Source organism: Sceloporus occidentalis, unplaced genomic scaffold (genome assembly GCF_023333645.1).
Source record: "Sceloporus occidentalis isolate IW3139 unplaced genomic scaffold, rSceOcc1.0.p SCAF_61, whole genome shotgun sequence".
NCBI classification, from domain to species: Eukaryota; Metazoa; Chordata; class Lepidosauria; order Squamata; family Phrynosomatidae; genus Sceloporus; species Sceloporus occidentalis.
The window spans coordinates 1,198,173-1,221,502 of record NW_028317041.1 but is presented as its reverse complement, the minus strand read 5'-3'; the positions used below and the strand labels follow the sequence as shown (position 1 = coordinate 1,221,502).

The window sequence follows — 23,330 nt, the reverse complement described above, 5'->3', positions numbered from 1 at the left end:
TAGTAATAACACTGCATAATCTGCATAATGCTCGATAAGAAAAAAAACCTCTCACTATTTATTACATTGCCATATCGCATAAAATAATAGTGTGCATATCTAATCATCAGTAAGCTCTGTATCACACACTCTTTACATTTATTGCTATAATAAATGTGAAACTATTTAGAATAAGAATAAAGATTGCAATAAGTGGATGCGTAAAAAAGACAAGTGTAGGCTTACTGGTTATGTTCAACACAAGCTGGCACTTGTAAGTGAGTAAAGAAAGCCTTTAATGGAAGCACAGACAGATACATATTTGGCAAGTATTTCACCAATACTTTTCACTTAACCAACTCATGGGACAGTCTCCCAAGCCCCCAACACCAAATATACCTAACTTTGATGTTATTTAAGCCCCCATTATCACTTATTTGCCTTGGTGTAGGTTATATCGCCTATAAATTGCCGATTTGGAATTAAAAAGATGTGTTTGTTTCTGCAGCCAGGCCCGGACTTGCCGTCCTGGTAGACCAGCCAAATGCCCAATGGGCTGCTGGCCAACATAAAACATACATACACCCAATCTGCCGCTCCAGCTGTAGTGTGCCGCCACCAGTTGGAAATGCCAGGCCACTCTTAGTGAGCATAAAAGCATAGCATGTGGCCGTGCTTATCAAGACGTCAGCCACACTTACGTCATCGGGCAGCTGCTGGCCGTAAATTGCCAGGGCTGCCTAGTCATCGCCAATCCGTACCTGTCTGCAGCCAGTGTGTGGCGCACCCACATGAAAATTAACAGTGGTAGCTATGAATTGCATTGACTTGTTCCGTAGAGATTGGGATTGTAAGTATGTTTGCTTCTCCAGAGGCACCATAGACAAGTCAACGTATAAATATTCACAATACTTGGATATTCATATTATAAATGGTATTTATGCTGTTCTATCAGTTTTGGATACTGTAATTTATACATTAGTATGAAATTAGTTTTCAATTTGTGTGATTCCAGTAAATTTTTCTCTAACATCAACTTCTCGTATTAGGTATTCCGGAGTTAACATACTAGCTGTAGCTGAATTTGAAATGTTTAATTAGAATAAGTAAGCAGCATAATGAATAAAATATGTTGCTGAATAATCTCAAACTGCTAAGCGCCATCACCCATAAACTTTATCAAGACCGATATTGGATTTGGCAATTGTAGAATAATAACCGTTTACAAATGCGCCTTTAGCATATTCCTTTACAGGAGCTTAGCTGAACATCATGTGAGTTGGAATCTCATGGTTTCCTTCCTGTGGCTTAGGCGATTTTTTATTTTTTTTACTGGACTACAAAATATTTTTTTTTTTGTTTTAAAATGGTTCTAGTTTTTAGATAATGCGTTATTTTCAGACAAATGTGTATTTGTGTATACACCCTGACCACTTATCATACTACCTGTGGTAACTAATAGAATACCTCAGTGTCAATCACCCAGTCGTACGGTCTGATTAATGAAAGTCTATGGAAGAAAGGATTTCATTGGACTAGCAGGACTTATCTAGCATTGCCATAAATAATCAACCTAGTGCAACATTTAAGCAGAGAGTCAAAAATGGCAAAAAATCTAAAAGCCCAAAATATCACATGATGGTGGCATACAGTTCTGCAGTTTATTTAAAATAAATAGGTAAAAACAGGGGTGGCCTAGCAGATGCGGCAGATGCACCCGTGTTACTTGACCCTGAGGAAGTAGCATGGCAACTTGCACAGGTCTCCGTGAAAAGGTAGGAGGAAGACAGAGCAGAGGGACTATTGAAGGGGGAGGCAGATATGTGCCAGCTGCACTGATGATTGGAGAGATTGTAGGTATATGTATGTGCAAGTGTATTGTGCTAGACAATATGGAGGTGGCATGAGTGTGTTTTAATGTATGGTGTTAGTGTGTGCTTGTGGGTTAGCATGACTGTGTGTGTTAGTATTTGGTGTTATGTGCAGTTATATGTTGTTAGAAAGTCAGGAGTTAGCTCAGGGTTAGTGGCAAGAAGGACATAGTGTGTGTGTGTTTTAGTTACAGGGGGAGGGCTGAATAAATACTGCCTCCAGGTGCCAGTAAGCCTACCCTGGACACCATAATGTGGTGTCACATTATGAGATGTTACGTGACCCCAGGGAAGTAGCACAGCAGCTCAGATCCTATGATCACAACTCTAAAGACAGGTTCCATGCAAGGTGTTTGTGTGTTAGTGTGTGCTATTTAGAATAAACACACAGAGCAACATCATTTCCATAGCACACTTAAATAATTTAGCAGTATAACAAATGGAGAATTGTGACAAGTAAAGCAGAATTGTGTAGAGGGCCTTGAGCCCTAGAATTTTGTAACTTTGAAGAGTATATAGTTTGGTAACTTGCTTTTAACTAGACCCAACAAAAACACATTCACTGTAATTACTCTATAAATGTGTAGTGTTTCCTACTGCCATTAAATTTCTGATATAATCTTAAGGTATATTGTAAGAAAAACATCATAAAACAAGATTCTGGAAAGCAGATAATAAATGGTTTAAAGGCAGTGTGCATTGCCTAGAAAAAAAAAAAAACAAAAGAAAAAAAATTACTGAAGAAATTAAATGGCAGCAACAAGAGCAGTTAGCTGTTGAGGGAGTACAGCTTCCATGATGTTCCGTTAGCCATGGTAGCAGGAAAACTACATGTTGGCCACTGCTGGTGGGAAGGGCCATTTAATATATATAAAGGGCTAGAGCATGGAAGCTACAATAAAGGTCTATGTTGCAACCTCCATTGTTCTGACACCACCCTGGCCAGTCAGGGGAGATCAACAATTGTCAACGGTGAAAAAATATGCAGCCTTACATTAATCAGTTCTATCCACTATCCCTTCAGCTCTCCTTTTTTTCTGCAATCCTGGAATACCAAAATATTTTTATGGGCTATAAAATTCAAGTAGAATAATAAACTGCATACCTATTGTTGTATATATATATATTGTTATACAAACTATTGCCAAGCATGACTTTTCTATACCTAACAGGGATTTTAGCTTAGAATCCTGTATTAGCCAGATGACTACCAGACAAAAAAAATACACAATACTTTAAATAGTGTGTACAAGAGGGATGATTGGTGTTATACCAAGCAATATTAACTCAACCATCCAGCATTCAAATAGCCACCTCCTTCATAAAGAGGTCAGGAAAGATTATCAAAAAGCTGATAACTATGGAAACAAAGAAGGCAACCATAACAGTAACCTTGGGCAGTGGCAGAGTTGTATGTCCTTCAGCTTAATGAGAGCATGCATGTGGAATTTAACAAGGTCAGTTACCGAGTACTATTGGGTTCAATGCAAGTTCCATTGACAGCAGTCAAAAGCAGCTACATTGAAAATGAAACCTCTTGGGGATTCAAGGCAGCTGAACGGATTAGAACAGTGATCATATTGAAGAAAAGGGAACGTTTCTCTAGTGTTTTAACATCATAACTGCTGGCTAATGTCTACCATATAGTAACTGGGACTGTACCCAGCAAACATTCTTAGAAAAAGGTAACATTAGTGGAGGAAAGAGGGAACTTTTGGGATATGCAGAAGTAAAACAAATTCCATTTTATCCACCATCAGAATTAACTATACTTAGAAACTTATGATTACGTAACACTTACAGGTGGCCACTTCTGGAGGAATTTGTGGTTTTTTTGCTTGTAGTATTGATTAAAATTATATGTATTGGCTCTCTAAAATCAGTCTTTTTTTTAATTAAAATATTTCTGCTTGGCTTTTCAAATCATATCATTAATTTATGACCTGGTTGGGCATTGCATGCGCATAGACTATTATCTCGGCTTGTTCCTTGAACTAAGCGATTGCTTGAAAACATTTTATGTAAATGCACCGGTTTGTCGCTCATATATCAGTGTGAGCTATTAGTGCTATACATGGAAATGCATGGTTGCCTGGTAACTTGTTGTTTGCATTCTATTGCCCCAAGGTCTTCATGAGTAAGCACAAATCAATATTCTGCACTAACATGGGATAGGAACGAAACCCTTTCATGATACGTCTAACCTTTCCTTGGTTTACAAATGCAGGTATCGTTAGAGTGAAAACTTCTGTGAAAATTCCCTTCAATGGATAATGACGTAAAGAGGAGAGAAGAACATTCCTGAAACAATTGGACATGACTTGAAAACCAGAACCTCCTGAGTAGGAGAGACAATGGCTCAGACGGCTAGTTCCACCCGGAAGCGTCGGAGCCTGAATCTGCAGGGAGTGGATCCAGAGACATGCACAATAGTCTTCAAGAACCACTGGATTCAGGTAATACGGTATTCCATAAATTACTTTTATTCTTCTGGTTACACGTACAAATTAACAAAATTTTTTTTTTCTAGATATAGCAAAATTATGGTAATCAAGAAGAAACTTGAATGCAGAATAGTCCATGTGGGCTCTTGATAAACAATCTAGTACAAAGTACACCATGTTCTAAAGGTTTACATAGATAGAACAGTATAGTGGTATCGTAAACAGTGGGTGGAGCTGACTGCTTGCATTTAAAGTGCCTTAATATAAGAGTATGTATATAGAGTGCGGCCGTGTATATCCAGCTGTCAGCTGCACTTATCTCATCACGTGGCCGCTGACCTTAAAGTGCCAGGGCCACCTGGTCATCCCCAGTCTCGCCCTACCTGGGTTGGCTGGGGCACTGAACTAGGTCAGGCCTAGAGCAGTGTTCAACATAAATACCTTACTAAATAGAATGGCTGCATGTTAATAAATTACTTACAGTTTAAGTTTATGGATGAAACTTAAACTGTTTAAGTTAAGATGGATAATAATTTAGTTCCATGATTCAGAATGAACAGCCTTGAAGTACACTAAGTAGACACATACCAAAGGTTATAATTCTGCTGCTGATGAAATACCCCCCAAAATATGTTTTAGTGCAAAGATGGTGTTTTTTTAAGTTCATAGTTTTACACCTACTTGTTTACTTTAACAGATACCAGTAATTTATTAAAAAAAAAAGATTCGGCATCTGTGTCATCAGGCATTGCTCTCTGGTTCCCAGTGTACTGTGCATCATGTTATGGGGATCTCCTTCTCCTTCCGACTGGATGAGCCCAATCCCCTCCTCTCTGCATTAGTTGGCTGCCTAGTTTGCTTAACTTTATCTGTAGGTTACAATTCACCTTTAGCACTTCATCACAAAGCTTTACAATGTAAATTAACCCAAACCAGGGTGGCTGAGTTAAGGGCAACAGCTGAGATGCTCTGAACATTGCGGCAGGTGTTGTAGCCCTTATCAGTGGCAAAGGTCAAAGCTGCTTGCAGAGGACTCTATTCTCATAGATTAAGCCACACATTGTATATGTTTATGCTAATAGTAGTTTCAATTCAATTTAAATTAAATAATAAAATAAAATCTTAAATGAAGCTATAAATGTGACCAATCAGTCACCACTAGACTAAAATGAAACTTTTCCACTGCGAGATCGACTTCTTTCCTTTTCAATGTTGTCAGCTTTATGTGGTGTTGGCATATGGTATCAGCAATAAGCAACATAATAGTGTTCAAACACAGCAAGCCCTCTGTCTCTATTCCAGTGCCCTACTTTTCTATGACATTGGATTAATGTGATGTATTTCATCGCAGGCCATCAAAACTCTCGCACCTGCTCCTTCACATCCAGCTACTTGCAGAATCAGCCAAAGTGATGTTAAAAGCAATCTATGATTGTATTTCCTGCTAACCATGTGTAGGAGCATACAAACAAGTCATCAATTATTCAAACAGAACAAAAAGACCAATTGGCAATGTTAACAAATATGGATCAGGAACAGTTTTATCCGCTCTTCTTACCCTGCAATCCAGCAATGCCTTAATATGTTACAGGAAATAAAACACAGGTAGAAAAAGAAAACCCATACCTATTGTTACACAACTGAATTAGCAAACGATTGCCAAGCGTGGCTTTCTATACCTTATGGTAACAGGAATTTTAACAATAGGTGTTTTGGCTCCTGTGCTAATTTTACAGACATAAATACACAATACTCTTATGGCCCTTTGAATAAAAGGGATATATAGTGCTATGCCAAGCAATATTTAGCTCAGCCACCTAGCATTTAAAACAACCTCCACCTTCAAGAACAATTATCAAAACAATGATAACTATGAAAACAAGAAGGCAACCACAACAGTAACCTTGGGCAGTGGCAAAGTCGATTGTCCTTCAACTTAAGGAGAACATGTAGATTTCAGCAAGGCCAATTACCAGGTCCTTTTTGGTTCAATGCAAATTCCATTGACAGCTGTCAAAAAGCTATAAATTGCAGTTACCTTTCGCTACAGAACTGCATTGAAATCCTTAGGGATTTAAGAAAGCTTAACGGATGAGAACAGTGATCACATTGAAGAAATGAGAAAGTTCCTCATGAGCTTTAACATCATAACTGTTGGCTAACCTGTACGATATAACACCTAAATGTCCTAGAAGACAAGCCCTCCTAATGGCCCTTTTATATTGTGGTTCAGTTTTTCATAACTGTAATTTTCCTTTATTTCTTTACTAGACTTCTTGAGATTTCTCTTTGGAAATTCAATTGTGTAATTCAGGATGTGCATCTGGAGTTCACACACTTGGATTTTAACATATAATGTACATTAATATGCACAGTTGTTTTTTCCCAACCTCTAAAAATGAATAATTGTTGGTGTAGTATTGCCAAACTTAATATATGATACCCTACAAGCATAAGCCAACTGACACCAAATATACTCAACTTTTTTAGTGATACAATGCCAAAATTGATAATTTATTTGGAATTTAACTGAATATTAAATATCTATGTTGTTTAACTTTTCTTTTAGGTACAACGGATTTTAGAGAAACATGATCCTTTTAAGAATGTTCAAGTCAAATTTGGAGATATCACTCCAGACGAAGTCAGTGCTGTACAAAATTATGTGGAACACATGCTGCTACTATTGATTGAAGAGCAAGTGAAAGATGAAGCAATGGGTCCCATCTTGGAGTTTGTGGTCTCTGAGAATATTATGGAGAAACTATTTCTGTGGAGTCTAAGGAGAGAATTCAATGACGAGACAAAATTTGAACAGTTGAAGATGTACGAATTACTTGTTACTCAGTCTCACCAACCATTGCTACATCATAAGCCCATCTTGAAGCCACTAATGATGCTGCTCAGTGCCTGCTCTGGGACATCAACCCCAAGTGTGGAGATGGAGCTTGTTGTTCTTCTCAACCAGTTGTGTTCGATCCTTGCCAAAGATCCATCTATCTTGGAACTCTTCTTCCACACTAGTGAAGATCAAGGAGCAGCCAACTTCCTTATCTTTTCCCTGCTGATACCATTCATACATCGAGAGGGAACAGTAGGGCAGCAGGCACGGGATGCCTTGCTTTTTATCATGTCTCTGTCAGCTGAAAATAATGTTGTTGCTAAACATATAGTGGAGACCACATACTTCTGCCCGGTAAGTTTTTTTTGTTTTGAGTGCATTGTATGGCCTTAACTGTGAAACTGTTTCTGTGACCTTCTACAGTTGGAGAATTGTCTCTCCGAAAAATAAATCTTGATTGTATTTGATGATACAGAGAAGAGCTTGTTCGTATCACAATATACATTCAGTATGCTTTTTCATTTATAAAGAGCATCTGAGCATTTTCTTCAGCCATTGTTTAGTAATCTACGGTACAACAATCACATATAAGCATAAGGACAGATTAGGGACAGAATTATTTCCCATAGATGATGTCAGTGATTAAGAATTATAGACCTTTTAGATTATAGGTGATAGGTAAACTTTTGCAAACATTTAGATTACCTACAGGATGTAGACTGAACAGGACTTTTCAAATGCTATAGCATATAAAAATCCCCCATGTCCTATTATATAATACAATTATGATAGTCTATGTGCCTAACAAAGCTTTTATTGGTATGTAGCCCTATACATTTAGATATTGTCTACTTAGCCATAGAGTTTAAGAAACTCCATTAGGCACATATATTGACATGTGCATACCTGGTGGCCTGTAGCATTTATAGCAATGCTATAAATCTTGGTGACAGTTTATGAACAGAATAATAATAAAATCTGATGAATGCACCATATCCATGTTAATGAGCTAAATCATGTCTTGCAAGAAGTGTATTGCAGTTAGGGATTTGCTCTCTTACAATCCTGTATAACGGCATCTAAATTTATGGTCTTCAGATTTTTAAATCTAAAATAAAATCACACAGTCTCCAGTTTTCAGGTTCTGCAGTGCGTGGCTGACAGCTGGATATTCCCAGGATGCACTCTGCGTGATCATAAGCATGTAATGTGTAGCCACATGTACTGAAAATGGAGCAGTTGTGTAAATAATGACTGTTCCTCTAAAATTACCCTTATTAATTCATTCTTTCATCTTTTTGCCCCTGACACATTTCTGATGTTTTCAAATAACCTATAGGCATGCCTGCAAACTTTTTGGCTCACACTACCTGGAGCCCCCACTTAAAATCGCGGGCAGTCCCACGTCGGCCTAGCCAATGTTGCGGGACAACACAATATTTTTTTTCATGGGGAAATGGTCGGGGAGTGGGGCATGCCTTGAGTTTCTCCTTAGTGACCGGGAGTAGTGGTGGGCAAACCTCGGAAGGCTCCCAGGTATGCCTATAAGCTCAATTGAGCTATAGTCAAAACAATGCAGTTATCCCTACCTGCACATGTCCCTGACACCAACAGCGAGCAACTATATATTTTTTGCATTGTCCCAAATAGAGATAACACTTTTCCCCCAATATCCATGTATTTCAGTGACTCGGATACTTTGTTCTTCAGTTGTTGACTTAGTTACATGGAAACTTTCAAACATGTATCCTCTCATCAGTAAAAAAAAAACCCCCAAAAAAAACAATTGTGTAAGTGTCATTTTATTGCCAGCAGCCAAAAATAAACCTTACCTTGTATTTTTGGAAACAGTATTTAGCTTTTGGAATACCTACATCTCTAGGAACCAAGGTGATATCACATGGTTCAGGTACACTCAAAGTGGAGACATTTATATACCGACAATAAAACCAAGGAGGAGTCTATTTAAAACATCTTAATTACTCATTAGGTCATATATCACCATATGTGAGTAGATAAGCATTGATAAATAGCTAACTTGAACAATGTACACAAAAATTTACAGTTTTTAGTTTATGACTATGTTAACATAATATGTATTAATATATTTTGTAAATAGTCCCCTTTCCTGGTTGAGGACCTTTGTTATGTTAATAAGTGCATTGTTTGATAACATAATCAGCCAATTGTCAAAAGGGCACATTTTGTTTGGTACACTGGCCGGTACGGAAGACAAATGTGCTTTTGTGCCCAATAGGAGCCTATGGGCATACCTGGTAACTTCTGAGCTCCGCCTACCTGGAGCCATCCCTTGATGTTTGCGCCGTTGGTGGGGGGGTACCGCTGCCATCAGTGGGCAGTCCCAATGACGTCGGGGGCATTCTCGATTATGTTGAGGGCATTCCCGCTGATGTCCGTGGACGTTCCAGCTGACATCGTGGAAAAAAAACACCTTATTTAAAGGGGAAATGGGCGGGGAGCAGGGCATGCCAAGACCCCGCTACCGCGACCCGGAGGATTCGGGTGTTGAACTGGAGAAGCGGTGCTTCACCTGGAGATCTCCGGGTCAAACCCGGAGGGTTCCCAGGTATGCCTATGGGGCTCATTATTGGACTTGGGCTAAACCCTCATAGTATGGTTTGAATGCTCATTTTATTGAGGAAGGATCATTGTGTCTGTTAAAACATTCTGAACATTACTGCTCCTTTACGAACATTACTGCTCTTTTAAACTTCTCTTCTTTAAAATGTCAGTAGGGGTTTTTTTTTACTAAATAAATAAAAAAAGGAAAACTACAGAAAAAAAAAAAAAGATTAAATGCCCTTGATTAAGATTGAAAGTACCTATAATATAGATTTCATTAAAACCGTAAATTAGCAAACACATTTTTATAGGAGCAGTTTTATATTAAATATGCTAATACTGTAGATGGAGATCTACTTTTACATTACAGCTTGGTGTAATTACTCACACCGAACACGATTATTGCAACAACTTACTATTCTGCCCAGCGGTTTCATGCATAAGTAAGAAAGAAATATCCATCTTTGACAGAGAATCATTGCCTCATCCAAATTAATAAGTTGCACTATTTGGTAATGATGGGAATTTCTATAGTTTTAATTCCAAGCTGCGGTCTCGGACAATAAAGCCTACATTGAAATGGAGTGCTGCCTGAATTATTGATTTTATGCAGGAATCACATTTAAAGTGGCTTTCCCAGTTATCCAAACTATGTGTCTTGTACCTCTGAAGTCTCCAGATTTATGCGGGACAGTCCTGATCATGCTGTACTTGTTTAACAGACAGGAATATACCAGTTTATTCTGTATACATGCAAACTATTAAATCTTAGATGTATAACCTTATTACTTTTATGAAAGAGCACACAACTTTCCCTTTGTGTTTGGAAATAAATGTGTACTTTTTGTAACTCTTTAAATATGTGTTCTAATCTAAATATATTCTGAAATGTATTATTACTGTTACTTAAATCTAAAACTAATCTTTGTGCTGTCGTACTGTTCACAGGTGCTAGCAACAGGACTAAGTGGCCTATATTCCACCTTGCCTACGAAGCTGGTTGCCAGAGGAGAGGAATGGCACTGTCTAGTTAAGGAGGATTGGCTTCAGATACCGGCACTCATTCAGTTTCTGAATTCGCTGGAATTCTGCAATGCAGTCATACAGGCTAGTACTTTAAACGTATTCCTGCTTTATGAGAATGTATCACTGGCACTACACCAATGGAGTAGAACTGGCAGCTGCTGCAGATACTCCAAGATATTAACCTTGTGAAGCCATGCGGCTGAGGTGACTGTTATACTTGATCATATTTTAGTGATATGTCATCATATAGGACTACAAATGGATTTTATTATAAATGCATAGGTTCAGGTCCATGGAGTGGCACCTCATCATGCCCTTTCCCCATCTAGTTCCACCAACCTCCTGCTTGTTGTGCCACCGACTCTCAATGAACCCTAAGTCTCATATGGTAGTGGTTCTTTGACTCATTGTACCGAGCAGTTCCAGAAAAAAAAAAGCAAAAGAGATATAAATAATAATGCCAGTTTTTTGTTTTTTTTTAATAAATAACAATGTATAGCGATAATTCAAGCAATTAGACACAGAATTACATTGCCATAGAAATGTCCTTTCACGTTAAACATACAGGACCGACGTGGCCCTTTTAATATTTCTTGCAGTGTTTTGTGGCATTTTTTATTACTTAGAAAAATAATTGACTCTAAATTCTGAGGCTATTTCATAATTGATGGTAAGTTATTTCACATTATATGTTAAGTTTAAAACGATATGTCTAATAGTTTTATTAGCACGCTGTCTTCCTCTGCATGTTAAAGAACGTTTGAAGGTTGCAGTGAAATGAATAGTTCTGTTGTGAAATTGAATTTCCTTAAGGGGTATTTAGAATTTACAATGATGAGCAACACTGAAGTGCATTTAGCACTTTTACTGTTGTGTGTACATAGCAGAATATTCGAGGTCAGTATCGCTGTCTGTATGATGTCGCAAACTGGATCTCATCTAAAGCAGATGTCTGAGAGCAGGGCTGTAAAAATCAAGATTTGAATAACAAGGCCACTTAAATTTTTGAAACAGGTTAATGTATGGGTAAAAAAAACCCCAAGGGCCACAAACCTAACAGCTTACACTGAACAACTCTCTAAGGTTGGCACATTACTGCATGTTATTCACCTTTCCTACATACATAATGTTGACCTTTCTTTTATAAGGTCCCCTTTCTAATATTAAGTTTTTTGTTTTTTTGGAACAATTATTATTTCCATCACTAGCATTTTTCGTGTGTAGAATTCTATGTACACATTCTACCACCAATATCATTTAAAAATAGATACTTCATGAATCTGTCTTAATCATGCTTTTTTTATATTCCTATATAGCAACAAGGTGTACTTGGCATTTTATTTATGTCAAAGTAATTAGTAGGGATGTTTCTTCTAACTGGTTAAATACTAAGGAAAGCATATATTAAGGGAAATAAGCCTTTCCAAATGCTCAGCTTCCTAGGGCTCCTACCTTTACCTGATTTACACGATTATTCTCCCCATTGATACAGTATATTCCACTTCCTCGCTGGAAGCTCATATGTCCGAGCAACTTCCAAAGGAGGCACAAGTAACTTTAGGAGAGCTAGGGACATATAAATTAGTTATTATACTGCATCTGCAACAAAAGGTCAACCATGAACATGTTTCAACTTGGTCTAATAATATCAATTACCGTATTTGCTCGATTATAAGACGAGGTTTTTTTTCAGAGCAAATGCTCTGAAAAATACCCCTCGTCTTATAATCAAGGTCGTCTTCTAATCAGACTTCCGCTGGGGCCAGGCTGCTTACCGGTGCTTTGGTCGCGAGCAGCGTCTCTTCTACCAGCGGCAGGAGAACAGGAAGCTAGAGTGTCACATAACTCTGCCTCCCCCCTCCTTCCTCTGGGGGCGGGGCCAGAGAAGTTGCTCGCACAGCCGGGCCCCTGCAGAAGTCTGCGCGTGAGAGATCTGCAGTTCAGGTAAGGGTGTGGGGGAGGGTTTTTGTGATTAATGTGTGAAGTATGTGTGATAAATGGAATGAATGAGTATTTAAATGTTTGTGAATGAGTGTGTGTGTGATAGCATGGATGTGTAAGGGGGGTAGTGGTGGTAGCATGGCATAGGGAGGCTGTACTCACACTCCTTTCATCCCCAGGTTGCAGCATGTACTGGCTGCCTTGGGTTGATAGGAGTGTGATTGCTGTTAGCAGTTATATATATATATATATATACCGCCAGAAATGCCTTTTAACCCCCTATATGCCACTCTGCCCCATGATATGCCTTTTAACCCACTATACATATACATAGGGGGTATAAGGCATTTCTGGGGGCAGAGTGGCAACCCTGCGGGCAGATATGCATAACTGGGGGGGGGGCAGGTTGGCAAATAAAAGGAAATAAAAAAACATATATTTTTCTCAATCATAGCTTTTATTAAATATGAAAAAATTGTTTACATGAATTAATATTTACCAGTAAAACTTATTTTCCTATAGGGTAGTCTTATATTCAGGCTTTTTGTTTTTTCCCTAAATTAATATTTAGATTTTGGGGGGTCGTCTTATAATCAGGGTCGTCCCAGAGTGTGCTCTAAAAGAAAGCGCTTTGAGTCCTGCTGGGAGAAAGGTGCTATCTAAATACTAGTTATTATTATTTTTTATGTTTGCTTTGCCTTGTAGGTCACACCTTTTTTGAGTGTATTTTTTTAGGGATTAACTGTGTTTGAGTTCTATTATATCGCTACATGGGATGTTGCCATCTCCTGAATTCACCCGGCTCGTAATTGTATGCATTACTGTCTATTTTATATTTGGCCTTTGCAAAAATAGTCTTAATCCAATCAGGGACATCCTTAATAGTCCTAATCTGATCAGGGATATTTTTAATAGCAATGATGTCATGTTAGTAAATATTGTTAAGTAATACTTTCCCATTCTGGGAAAAATAACATCTATCTAATTATTCTAATTTTATTCTGTCTTGTTCTATTGATATTATACTTCCCTGTGAAGATACCGTCTCCATTATTATTCAGTTACACATAATTAAAGTTTCTGCTGTCTGTCGGTCTGATGTAGTAATAAAGAGTACCATCCCAGCACTCACACGTCCATCACACCTGCTCACATGGCTTGTGAATAATGGAACATCATTACGCCTCTTTAGTTTCATTGATGTAAATGCATGATTTCTTAATGCTGTCTATACCCGAAATTTAGTGGAACAGTTTATGATGTGGATACTATATTTCACAGAACCGTTTTATTAGTTTAATGATGTTTAATTTAATATTTAGGTGGCTCATCCTCTTATACGTGCCCAACTTGTAGACTACATTTATCATGGCTTTCTGTTACCGGTGATGGCTCCAGCATTGCATAAGGTCAGTTCTCTTTTTTGTCATTATGGATTGTACAGTGATCATACGTGCATTGTAGGCAGATTGACATGAATCTAGATTTTCTAGTGGATTTCTTAATCCATTCAGCTACACTCTGGTCACTTTTGTTTCTCCACTTTCTTATTTCATTCCATCTCCCGTGATACGCCCAACCTTGACCCAATCTTGTATTCTCTTTGTTAACATTAACAAACTTAAATAACTTTTTTTCCAAATTCATTGTATATTTTTGAGAACAAATGTCCAAATTGTCATCAATACTCAAGTTGAATATGACAGTATGAACAAGCGGGTGAGAGGTATATCATATTGAGCTGAAGGTAGATTAACTCTTCGTGGTCTTTAAGAATGCGTACAAATTTGCCACTCTACCATTGGTTTAATGCTGTTAGGAAATTAAATACTGGTTAATACTGTTGACTTATGTGTGCTCTTTGTGTGCTAAGGACAAAGGAATATATCTGGATAGCCCTCATGTAAGTCACTTTTCATATACAGATAAGCTGTTTTGTTCTTGCAGCTGCTTATTAAAAGGGCTATTATTTCCAACCGCCCTAATTAAAACGATCAATATATCACATATATTTTAAAGTCTGTATGTCTGTTGTTTTAATCTCATTTCCCATTAACCTGATGTTTGTCTAGATCATGTATCTCCTTATTAGATTGTGTAATGGATAGGGAGTTGTCTCCAATGCCTTGTTCTATAGATTTGCCCCTAACTCGTAAAATCATCAATATCAACATTTATAGGATTTCTCATAAACCCATGATGACACTTACTAATTATGATTAACTATATCTTCATGGTTCAGGCTTTTCATTAGCATTAGGGTGACAAGTGCATTAAAAACAGCATGGTGTCGTGACTTTTCTTACTATTTGTTGCCATAAGCACTGAAATATTGTTTTTGCCTAGATAAACTGTAATATGCTCAGTTAATAACAATAATGAATATGTACACTAAAAGCTATTTACTTGACAAATTACAGCTTCAAGGACATTGATCAAACGTATCCATGTTACCAAGTATGTGCAAACTCTGTACTCTGCACTGTATACAATTTATATAGTTCCATAATATGAAATAATTGCAAAATAAAAATTATATGAATATTTTTCCATTTTTCCATTAAGCTTTATTGTACAGATGCATGCACTATTTAATGACATTTGTTTAGATAGAACTTCATATACTTTTGTGTAAAACAAAACAGGAGGGGGAATTACAGGAAATTGATTTTTTTTTTTACTTTTCTCATTTTTTTTTTTTGGAAACTTTATCTTTGGACTGGACTTTCCCCCCTTTTTAATTTAAATTTCTTTTTATCTAACTGTAATTTTTTTCACTGTGTGCAGATGAGGAAGCAGAGCTTTCCATCTACCAGCACAGGTGATCATCAGAGACCTCAGCAGGGTCTATACAGATCCTGCAGAGCCTCTCTTTTGCTGTTTTCCTTAGTGTTAGCTGTGATAGGAAGCAAATCTCCAAACTTATGTTCAGGCATTCAAATAGTATAAGTACGATGACTAGACTGCAGTTATGTAGCCTTTGTCAGCTCAGAGCCAGTGATGCTGATGGCAGCCCAAATCTTCTATGTATCAGAAGGGGATCTCCTATAACGGATGTTCTATCGGGTTGCACAATTATGTCGTGTGCCCTGCAGGGGCTAAATGTCCCAAAACCCTGGAGGGTGTGCTTAATCTGACCATCTGAGCACTTCATTTATTCGTGGGTCTGCCGGTTTGCCAAATGAGTCTTTTTCAGGACATCTATGCCTATCATATGTTACTGGATATATATATATATATATATATATATTACACACACTCACTGGCCACTTTATTAGGTACCCCTGTTCAATTGCTTGTTAACACAAATAGCTAATCAGCCAATCACATGGCAGCAACTCAATGCATTTAGGCATGTAGACATGTGCAAGACAGCTTGCTGAAGTTCAAACCAAGCATCAGAATTGAGAAGAAAGGGGATTTAAGTCTTTCACACACAACCATCTCTAGGGTTTACAGAGAATGGTCCGAAAAAGAGAAACTATCCAGTGAGCGGCAGTTGAGTGGACGAAAATGCCTTGTTGATGTCAGAGGTCAGAAGAGAATGGGCAGACTGGTTTGAGATGACAGATTCCAGCTGAGACATTCAGATTTTGGCGTGAACAACATGAAAGGCTGGTGGTGTAATGGTGTGGGGGACCTTTTCCTGGGCACACGTTGGGCCCCTTAGTACCAACTGAGTATTGTTGCTGAGCATGTCCATACCTTTATGACCACAGTGTACCCATCTTCTGATGGCTACTTCCAGCAGGATAATGCACCCTGTCACAAAGCTCACATCATCTCAAACTGGCTTCTTGAACATGACAATGAGTTCATTGTACTCCACAGTCACCAGATCTCAATCCAATAGAGCACCTTTGGGATGTGGTAGAAAAGGAGATTCGCATCATGGACGAGCAGCCGACAAATCTGCAGCAACTGCGTGATGCCATCATGTCCTTATGGACATAAGGAATGTTTCCAGCCACGAGGAATGAAGGCAGTTCTGATGGTAAAAGGGGTCCAACCCGGTACTAGCAAGGTGTACCAAATAAAGTGGCCAGTGAGTGTATCTATAAATATAAAAGTATTGGGACACCTGATCATTACATTTTATGACCTTGCATTTTAAATACATTTCCCTTTCAGCATACCAAAACATTTGGACAAAGCTATACTTCCAACTTTGTGGGAACAGTTTGGGATAGACTCTTCTATTCCAGCATGACTGTGCCCAAGTGCACAAAGCATGGTCCATAAAGACATGGTTGGATGAGTTTGGTGTGGAAGAACCTGACTGGCCGCACAGAGCCCTGACCTCAATCCCATAAAACACCTTTGGGATGAACTGGAATGGAGATTCTGAGTCAGGACTTCTCGTTCAACATTAGTGCCTGATCTCACAAATGCTCTACTGGATGAATTGGCAAAAATTCCCCTCAGAAACTCTCCAAAATCTCGTGGAAAGCCATCACGAGAAGAGTGGAAGCTGTTATAGCTACAAGGGGGGACCAACTACATATTAATGTCTATGGATTTTGGATGCAATCAAAAGTCCCTGTAGGTCAGGTAATGGTCAGGTGCACCAATACGTTTGTCCATATAGTGTGTGTGTGTGTGTGTGTGTGTGTGTAAATAATCTGGTTTCATACCCCCTCCCCAACCAAATTTTTGGTACCACATGGAAAAATATGTAAAGTAACATAAGCTTTCAGGACCTCAAGACTTATCTTGTGACAACCAAGGCAGCTGGTGTTTACCTCTCCTCCAGTTTTAATTGATTTGCTTAAATCCTAGTCTCCATGAATGTATCATTATTAAGATTTGATTACTATTTTATTAACCAAACAAAAGAATATTCTTTGTACAACATAAATGATTAACAGGATGTAAGTGCTACTAAAATTTAAACCTGTCCTCTGAAATAAAAACACCTTAATTTACTAAATGACCCATCATGTGGAATTATTAATTAACTTCTCATTAAAATACTGTCTATAGAGGAAAATGGTTGCACATTCAGAGGCGTATCTAGGGTATGGCACCTATGGCTCCTGCCATAGGCGCCATTTGAAAGGGGCGCCAGTGAGCGGCTTTCAAACGCCGTCGAGCAACCGCTCGGCGCCCCTCATTCTCCTCCGGCACCAGCGAGAGGCTTTTAAACGCTGTCTTTTTTTTTTTCTCTCTCTCCTCCACATAAAAAAAAAAAAAAGACAGCGTTTAAAAGCCGCTCGCTGGTGCCCTCTGCTTCAGTGCTGAGCGCCGAAATATGACGTCATATTAAGGCGCTCAGCAGTGAAGCAGCGGGCACTGCAGCAGTACAAGAAGGCAGAAGCAGAAGAGGGAGTGATAAGGGAGGGAGAGGGGTTAGGGAGTGATAAGAGAGGGAGAGGGGTTAGGGAGTGATAAGGGAAGGAGAGGGGTTAGGGAGTGATAAGGGAAGGAGAGGGGTTAGAGAGTGATAAGGGAGGGAGAGGGGTTAGAGAGTGATAAGGGAGGGAGAGGGGTTAGAAAGTGATAAGGGAGTGATAAGGGAGGGAGAGGGGTTAGAAAGTTATATAAGTAAAGAGTGGATTAATGTGTGCATGCATTGAGTGAATGAGGGAGAGCATGAGTTAATATGTGAATGTATTGTCTGTATGAGGGAGAGCATGAGTTAATGGGTGGATGAATTGTCTGAATTGTCTGAATGAGGGAGAGCATGAGTTAATGTGTGGATGAATTGTCTGAATGAGGGAGAGCATGAGTTAATGGGTGGATGAATGGTCTGAATGAGGGAGAGCATGAGTTAATGTGTGGATGAGTTGTCTGAATGAGGGAGAGCATGAGTTAATGTGTGGATGAGTTGTCTGAATAAAAGTGTGAATTAGTGAGTGCCTGTAAAAGTGTTTGTGTGTATCATAGATGTATAATTGTGGAAGGGCAAAGATGGCACTAGCAGGAGGTTTGAGCCTCGGGGACCAAGATGGCACAGGCAGGGTGTATATGGGACAAAGATGGGACAGGCCGAACTGTTTGGGGACAAAGTTGACTTGTGCTGGGCTATTTGGGGACAAAGATGGCAAATCTTATGTGTGTGTAATTTGGGTGCTGGTCAGGTTCTATGCAGCCAGTGTGAACGCCAGGGCTGGCTTTGGGGTGTGCAACCTGTGATCTATGTCTGTAATTTAGGGGGTTTTAAATATGCCTTTTAATGCCGTGTTTTTATGTGAATTCCAATTGATCTATACCTGCAAAGCTGGGTTTTTGTGTTATTCTGTAGATCCATATCTGCTATGCTATGTTTCCATACATTATTTATGTATACCTGCAAATACAGGGTTAATATGTCTTATTCAGTTGATTAATACCTGCAATGCTGTTTCCATGTATTTATTTGATCTATACCTGCGATGCTATGTTTCATATATTATTATTGTATACCAGCAAATATAGGATTTGTATGTCTGATTCTGTTAATTTGATATATACCTTCAGTGCTGAGATCACAAGTGAAATTGAATTGATCTGGGTTTGTGTGTTGATCTATACCTGCTATCGGCAGCAGGGACTAATATTTATATATATATATATTTATATATATCGGCAGCAGGGACTAATATTTATATAAATGTGGGAAGCAGGGCCTAATAAATGGGTTTTAGATATTTGGACAGGGGCGCAATTTCAGTGCTTGCCATAGGCGCTATTTTCGGTAGATACGCCTCTGTGCACATTGATTCCTTTTTATATATTTCTGCAGGCACTTGTGGTCAGCAGTCACAGACTGCAATGTCTGGGTCTTTCTCTCTAACTTAATCAGCCCCTAGCCGTAAACAACCAAATGTGTTATTGAGCTTCTGTAATAAAATGATGCCGCTATACCTCAGTGGTGCTGTTACGATTTTACTATGTTCATTCCCAGTGTAGATGTTCTTTGAACACAGTAAATTTGTGCTTGTTAAGCAACAATTACAAGGACATAATATAGCATGTTACATTTATTTATTTTATGAAACTGAAATTATTTGTAATAAAATAGAATCAAATTCTAGTTTATGCTTGTTGAGAAAAGTATTTTTATTAGTTTTCTGTGTTCTATGTAGTGTTGTTGGATTACGTTGGAACCATCACTTTCCACCAAATAAGCATATGTTATAGTATTTCCAGACTGAAACGATCACTGAATGTGTATTAGAAAAATGCTTCATATTTGTACATACTATGTAGATAAGGTAGTTCAGGTAGAATTTGTAAGGATAGGTGAAGAGGAGGTAGAAGCAGAACTTTAGGACAGCATACTAATTATGGTAGATATGCTGACTTTGCCTCATTTTTAACACAGATCTCAGCTTCTCTGCCATAAAATAGTCTTTTTAATCTAAATGGGGTATATTCCTTAAACTGAGGGGTTTACTGGACAGTTGGAATTTTTCAACTCACTGGCTTCACTACTGCTTTATTAAATGGGAACGCTCAACATTTTTTATTTCTAGTGCTGTTTTCTTATTCTTTTTTTTTTTGTTAAAAAAAATTGTAGTTCTACGTATATTAGCCAATTTTATGTATATACTAAAAATGGCTAATAAACATATACTAAAACATTATACTAAACAAACATTCTGACTCCTTATAGCATTGCCTGTGGTAAACAATAGAATGGCTCACTGTTAATCAACCCAGCTGGACAATCTAATGAAACTGTATAGACTAATGAATCAGATGAGTGTTTCCCAGGGACACTCAACCGAAATACAAAATGACTGACAACAAGGGCAGTCTCCTTGTGTGCAGATAATGTAAGTTAATTGGAGCAAAATGAGCTAAAACTAGGTTTTTCTCAATGCTAACCTACATTACTACAAACAGCACCATACTTCATGCTTAAGGAGAAAAATATTATTTCCATGGGACTCAAACCCAGTGGAAGTTTCCTGTAAGAATGTCTGAGCTGGCCCAGCTTAACACACAGTAAAATGTCCTTAAAATTCATGTCACTGATCTGACTATGCATTATGCAGGACCAGCTCAACCCTTCTTACTTGAGAAGCTTGCTGCGGTTGGAAGAGAAAGTTGAAATTTCTGAAGCCATACTGCATTGGGTGCAAAAACAAACAAAAAAGAGAAAACAATTAAAAAAATTATATATACATTTTTAGAGTGTCCTTCTATTCCCCAAGCCAAAACATGATTGTGGCCCTCTTGAACATAAAAAATATGTATGTGGGGTATGACTGTTACCAGTAGATGTAGCAGAACATAAACTGGGCCATTGTTCAGCTCTGGCAGTTTAAGTATAGAAGAAAATGTAAGTGAAATTGAAAACATTTTTTTTTTCATTTATTAGTATAGGCTTTTTATCTTTATCATTATTAATTATACTATCTTATGTATTTATATGATTTTAAAGGAAGGACTGATTATTTATTTCAGGGGCACTGGATGCAACATACATTTCTTTAATAAATAAAGGACATAAATATCAAAATTGTATATTACATTCAGGTTTCATTTTATGTTATGGAAGGTTAACGACCTTAAGTGACAAAAAATATCCCACAAAAGAGAAATGCAGACAAGTGGCAAATACTTTTTTCACACTACTGTATGTGAAAGGTGTTGATATGAATACAACTCTATTAATCTAGAGAGGCTTTGTGAGAAAACTTGCATTATCTTTCATTTCACCTGTAAATTTCAGCAGCAGGGTAATTTAGGACTTCGATATTGTAACAGTGAATGTGACAGAGATTTATCCAGTGGTTCAATAATCTGCTTAATAAAACAAATTAAAAACTCCATTAACGAGGCATTAATTCCTGCTATTTTTACACACTATCCTCTTAGAAAATGGATTAAGCACCACGCAACATAGGCGGCTGCTTTGGGCTTTGTGGTAATATCTTTGTATATCAATTTGGGGTATATATTTTAGAATCGGGTGGGATTTGGAGAGTTATATTGTATGAAATAAAAATACACATGGACACTGATGCATTCCAGGATATAATCGCTCATATTAGAATACTAAGTTTAGCTGTTTGACGTAAAATTATTTTAATAGTTAATACTATGATTCTCTGCAATACCTTTTAAGAATGTCACTTGGTCCATGACGTTGCATGCATCAGGTTTACGTTTGATGATGTGGAAGCTATTCACCACATGGAGTTATAATGTCTCCATATTTACCATAGCCATAGAGTACTAAAGTGTACGGTGAGTAACTGGAGATGCTTACAGTATGAAATTACATCATGCAGGACAGCAATGATATTCATGTTGCTCTGGAATACGCATTTTTATATATATCGATGGTCAAAGAAGCCTTCTGGTTGCCTGCACAGTATATTTCAGGTAATGCTATTGTGAGTCTGTTACTGTATTTGAATAAATAATAGATGCAAAAAGGTGGATGCAGGCCAGGTTAAGGAGCTTGGGACCCTGAAATATGGCTCCTCTTTTCTTGTGTCCAACTGTATTCCACATTAAGCCAAATAAAACATAATGTAACAAAAAAACAGTTTATTGCAGATTGCTCTACACTCCTTCATTATGTCACACCCTGTTTATATTGAGTGTTAGCATTACATTATTTACAGATAAGGCCTGGCCCTGCACATGTGCAAACTACGTTTTACTGTGAAAAAGACACTGAGTGTGTGCAGCCAATAAAGTGCCAATCTTTTGTGAAATTGGACAAGACTGTTGACAAGTAAATCCTGGTCAAGACTGTCCCTGTGCCGAACCCGGTATGACGGGCACTTCTCCGATCGTCGCCCTTCTCCATAGGATCACGTGAACAAAGTAGCCTACTTTATTGTGTGGGAAAGGCTGAAAACAAGTCCTTGCAAGTACTACTGAAGACTGAGTGCTGCTGCCTGGAAGCTTTGTAGGACCATTCCCACAGGACCCGAGAAGGACATTGACATGATGGTCGGGGATCTTGGCTAAAGACCCCTGGTTGCCGTGGCACATGTACCACATGAGACGAAGTGGAAAGAACTAAGCTCTTCTAAATTGACCTACAGTTGATATCAACCATGACACTTAAGACACCTGGGCATACAAGCCCTTGCAACATGGAGGGAAAGGAAATCAAAGGCAGCGAAGCAAGGTCAGAAAAGGGGGCCGAGCACCCAATCAGTGCACACTCTGTGCCTTAAAGCCCTCTCGGTCTTCCTGCCTGGGTACAGATGGGCACAGGGAGAGAGGAGCCGCCTCTGCACTGGATTAATCAGGCAATATATACCTGCGGCTCCTTACAGTAATCAGGAACTCACAGGCTTCACTGGTTAAAACAGCAGAGGAGCAGGCTACTGCAAATCACGTAACTCTAAAATGGGATGTGGGCTCGGGGCCCTCTACCTCTCTCAGCGATTGCTCTGTGTGCATATTGGTTAATCTGGTCCTGTATAAATTACATCATGATTGGAAATTGCACATTAGTAAGAATAGCAATAATAGTAAGATCGAGTAGTGTATTCTGGCCTAAGCCAACTAGGCCTAAACCTAGGGCAGCAGCAGCCCCTCCGGTGCCTAAAAGGGAGCCATTTGCCCTATTGGGTGATCAAGCTTCTTGTAGCACCACTGCTGAATGGGCTGTTTGGAGGACTGTGCTGGGTGGAGCAGGGGAATAGAAAGCCATATTCCGATGCCCTGCGGCAAGAACGGCAGTGTAAA

General features: G+C 38.5%; 1 protein-coding gene across 1 annotated transcript in view; it reads left to right on the top strand.

Moving 5' to 3' along the window:
* Window positions 1-4,204: 4,204 nt before the first annotated feature.
* LOC149287391 (FHF complex subunit HOOK-interacting protein 1A-like) overlaps window positions 4,205-23,330 on the top strand; it is a 45,460-nt gene continuing 26,334 nt past the window's right edge. The window contains exons 1-4 of the mRNA XM_089492897.1: window positions 4,205-4,306; window positions 6,864-7,490; window positions 10,668-10,826; window positions 14,009-14,095. Of these exons, the coding sequence (XP_089349023.1) occupies window positions 4,205-4,306; window positions 6,864-7,490; window positions 10,668-10,826; window positions 14,009-14,095 (975 nt within the window). The remainder of the gene's footprint in view (window positions 4,307-6,863; window positions 7,491-10,667; window positions 10,827-14,008; window positions 14,096-23,330) is intronic.